Raw genomic sequence first — 4756 nt, forward strand, 5'->3', positions numbered from 1 at the left:
ATTTGTTTCTTAACATCGGAATGTAGAAAACTTATCATTAAGATTCAAATAAAATACTTATCTGATCTAATACTATATATATCAACAAAATATTTTTAATAATTATTTGGTGGTTGGTGATAATGATGACTAACTGTGGTAGTTGTGGGGCCAACTGATGTTAATTGGTGGTTGGTGTAGTGTTGGTAGATTGGTGATTGTGAATAATAACTAGTGGTGATAATGATTGACAATATCGATCAGACAAGAGATTCTTTCAGATGGTAAGCGTCACTCTCCACCTTCAACCCCAAGATTCTAGTTAAGTCCGAGGAGCAAAGGAGTGAGCTTCTAGGGTTGAGGTAAAAAAAAAAAAAAAAAAAAAAAAACATTATTAAAAAAGCCAATATCGATCAAAATAGTGGTTGATGGTAATAATTAGTGATGATGGCCGAATGTAATTTCATCGTCTATTGAAATTTTCGCCCACTACTAAAACAAATTCGCAGTAAACGTTTTCTGCGGGGTTTTTTGTAAGAAACCTAAAAATTTTATGACATTTCAACAAAAATATCTGTCGAAAAAATCACATTTTTGTTAGTATGGAGTAAGGCAAAAAAAATTTGCTCGCTCTTTTCTTAAGAAAAACACCAAATTAAGGAAAAGGTGCGTACCCTGATTGCGACGTAAAAATGAAAAAGTAGCCCCCATTTTGTTAGGCTTCATTTATTGCTAGATCACCAAATTGAAATATCATAAATCACATGACATCTTGCACACTGTGTAAGTGTGTATACAGCACTACAAGACAGCTAGAGAGCCAAAATGTGTAACTACACAACAGACAAGAGAAGACATATATTTGAAGATTCCTAGTGTGGCGTCCACAAATACATCCTTTGCAGCTCCTTTATAGACGCGGAGCGAGGATTTCAAATTTATTAATTCTAAATTTTAAGCTTAAATAATTGAATTCTAAATTTAATATATAGGTATATTTAATAAAAAATTAACGCAAAGATACTAATGGAGTAAAAACTAATGGGTTCATCTGAGCCAGGCTTGTACCTCCGCCTCTGGCCATACACCAACCATTCTTTTTAAGGTTTTGGTCTTGTCAACACCAACTCGTGACCAAAAAACTTAGATTAAGAAATTTACTCAAGTGGGATGTTTGGAGCTGAACCGGCAGGTATATTATATAGCATAATCCAGAAAAGGGCCACGCAGTACAATGTCCGCATTTTCAATGACGTAGCTAAGGACATTGGTAGTACTACACTTTATAATCACGTTTGAGTCTGGCCCCTTAACTACATGTAGCCGTTCATAAATATAAGTAATATTAGTAATTTAGAAAATAAGACAGATAAATCTGCTACACTAGCTTAAAAATATACTGATAGAAGGGAAAATGCTTTAGACAATCAGCACTGGATGCCAACCAGAACTCAAAGGTTAGATCGCTTTCGCGTGGTTATAATATACTCCTATGTACTATTATTCCTTGTCTGATTCCTTGGAAGAACATGCTTTGTCCGATTCTTTGGAATCTGAGATCATTTTCTGTATCATAGCGCTAGTTTCTGCGTCTGACATGCGATCTTTGTTCTGCGATTGCGTATATGACTCGAAGAACTCTTTGTTCTCTTTCTCTAACTCTTTCCACACTGCAAAATATAAACCAACAATATCTTGATGATCAGTCGGACATAATGGAAATAGAGGTGAATCCAAAATTTTGAGTTTATGAGTTCTGGATTTTAGAAAAAACAGTTTATTCAGTCTCCCAGAGTGAAATATGCATAAGCTAATGTGTTTTTAAGTTATATACATGCGCGCATGTGTGCACAATGTTTAAACTATATCTCAGGGTAATTTAACTTTTCATATAACAAGTTACTCCGTTATTTACTCTATTTTAAAGGTTATTAAATCATGTTAGTTATAAACAACTCGTCCCCCGAGTTGTTAAGCTAATAGCTGCATACAATATAATAAATAAAAAAGAGTAACAATTGGACTAACCAGTGGCAGTGATTACGGGCTTTATGTTTGCATGCTTGGATAGTGCCTCCATGCACTCCTCTTTTGTCATTTGGAAAATTAAACACTTTTCTATCAGGTGCTGCACCTATAGGGTTAACAGATTAATAAGCATGGGAATAAGAACAAAAACAGCAAGTAATTAAGTATAGAGAATAAACAACAATTTATTTTGTTCTTTTCATCTAGGATTGCGGTGGGATGGATAGGATCCTTCCACCCTTAACTAGAGTTTTCTGGTTTGAGCCCTGATTATGAAAAAAATTCAAATAGAATGCTATTCCCCTCTAACAGGTCTTGACCGATGCTAATCGACAGATTTAGTTGTATAGATATGATTTCATTTGAACCCTTAAATTTTACTGTAAACCTGGATTTATCAATATATATAAACCCACTAGAATTGCTGAAATTAAACCGTGAACACAAAACTCAAACAAGCTAGTGATGAGTTCAGTGGTAGGAACCCAGTGCTAAATTCATAGAGTTAAAATCTTGGATCTGACTATGTTAGACGTCAGGGTTCTATAACTGATACTGGACACACCCAATGAAAAATCTGAAAGAAAAAAAAAAAAAAGGAAGAAAAGAAAGCTGATCGATAGTACAAAAGGTAACACAAGCTCTCTTTGAACTATACATCCGTAGATATTTGTATTTACCATGTGGATGTATGAAGCAGAAGAACCACTCATTATCTAGTTTACTATATCTGATCCTGATCACCAAGACAAGCTAGCTAGCTCAAATAGCAAAATATTGTAGATGATAAAAGTAAGCTATATGATAAGAGATCGTGAGTTGAGGCAAGTGAGTGAATAAAATACACTTTATAATAGTAGAAAATTAGTAGCAGCAACTGTACCGTGGGGTAAGGAGTCCCACGTGATAGATAAATGATAACTGGTGGAGAGGGGATTAGAGTAGATTTTCTAAGTGACTATTTCTTTGTCTTTTTTAATCTGCCCCTCCACGTGATAAGTGGGTCCATTAACCAAAACTGGACTAACCAACATCTCCTAAGTGGCATTATATCATTTAATCATTGTAATTAAATTATCTACTCACCTATTATCATCCAATCATATGCAAATACGTGTATAATTGATCAAATATGCACGGTTTCGTTAGCACCTTAATAGTCATTTTTGTAAACTTGGTGCATGATGTTGTTTGGAAACCGGAAAAGAACCGTCACCCACAAGAATATTGCAAGCTTATGTGAACTTTAATTTTAACTTGCTTGGCTCACTAAAAAAACACTCGTAATTTGCGAAGGTCAAAATTGCAAAGCTTATGTGACTTTAATTTTAACTTGTAGTGGCTACCGTTGCATATGTAGAATTTTGTGTAAATAGTTTCGCTTGTTTTCACATTTCAATACTTTTTCTTGGATAGCCGTGAAATTTCTGAAGGATAATGCTATATAATTTGAAATTCGGTAGATAATAGATTTGTCACCCTTGTTAAATATTAGGTTTTTGTTTGCGGTGTGCTCACTCCACGCATTAATTATTTGTTTGCTTATAGGCCAAAGACCTTCCAGTACGAAGTTGCGTGACGGAAAGGAGAACGAAAAACAACATACACCCCAAATCTATATGAGCCCTTTTGAATGACCAAGCTAGAATATAATCTGGTAGACTTATAACCAAAAAAAGTCTAGTAGACATTATATAATTGTGTCTGGAGGTGAGTGAAGGAAGTTTTGAAGCTTCTATGTGAAGAAAGATCTCATGTCGGCCCTTTAAGGGATATGGTTCTTTAATATGGCTTGAGCAATTCTCATTTTTTGAGCTACTTTTTGGAGATTGGAGGGAATTTTGTGAAGAGAAAATGAATTATGGGACTGTGTGACTTGAAATATTGATTGGTCTGTATCTCTGTGTAAATATATGGTTGCTTGAATTGGGCCCGAGATTCATAACATTCTAACATTTCTGTTGTACATTATGTAACCATTTCATTTAAAAGTTTAAGTTATTAAACAAACATATTTTTATTTTCTTAATTATGTTTTCAACCGACCTCAACTGGAAAGACTTTTAAAACGCACGGATTGTCCTTTTTCGTTCTTCTACATGCAGCCGTCTCTTTTCAAAATAATTGAGCAAATAGTTAATAGTGGTACATTGCACCTAACTACCAAGTAGAAAAGCAACTGCACGTTCAAACGGGGAAAAGATTATTTCTTTATTCAAAGATATTTTACCAAATTATTCTTATTTAGACTAGATGTATAATGAGGCCAGAATAAAGTTTCACTTGCGATTGAGGTAGATCTATGCTCTATCTGTTTATCATCATAAGTAAGAGAGAGAACCAGAAGATTCAATAAGAGGATATAGGAAATAAGTCATATGTGGTTCTTCAAAGAGTTGCACTAGAATAAAGAAAATAAAGAATTTTTTATATGCTGATATATAGTGTGAATAAGTTTGATATATAATCTGAATATTTTAATTTTCTATAACAAGATATTTACCTTATTATTTATAAAATTATGATATATATATATATATATATATATATATATATATATATATATATATATATATATATATATATATATATATATAGATATTGAAGAAGATAGACTAATATTTAGCGTAAAAATATAATTTTTTATAATGTTTTATCTTTTTGCTTCTCTACGCGAGGTAAAAGCTTATATAGTCATGTCTTCTCTATTTAGATTGAGATTTGACTCTTACAATTCTAATTGTAATAA

General features: G+C 33.0%; 1 protein-coding gene across 1 annotated transcript; it reads right to left on the reverse strand.

Annotated features, from left to right (window-relative positions):
* Positions 1–1305: 1305 nt before the first annotated feature.
* Positions 1306–2843, reverse strand: LOC132060956 (uncharacterized). The gene is made up of 3 exons (XM_059453848.1): positions 2688–2843; positions 2008–2113; positions 1306–1649 (listed from the first exon to the last, which is right to left on the reverse strand). Exons 1-3 carry the CDS (start codon positions 2718–2720, stop codon positions 1480–1482), a joined length of 309 nt encoding a protein of 102 aa, XP_059309831.1. The 5' UTR covers positions 2721–2843; the 3' UTR covers positions 1306–1479.
* Positions 2844–4756: the final 1913 nt, after the last annotated feature.

Source organism: Lycium ferocissimum, chromosome 6 (genome assembly GCF_029784015.1).
Source record: "Lycium ferocissimum isolate CSIRO_LF1 chromosome 6, AGI_CSIRO_Lferr_CH_V1, whole genome shotgun sequence".
Lineage (NCBI taxonomy): Eukaryota > Viridiplantae > Streptophyta > Magnoliopsida > Solanales > Solanaceae > Lycium > Lycium ferocissimum.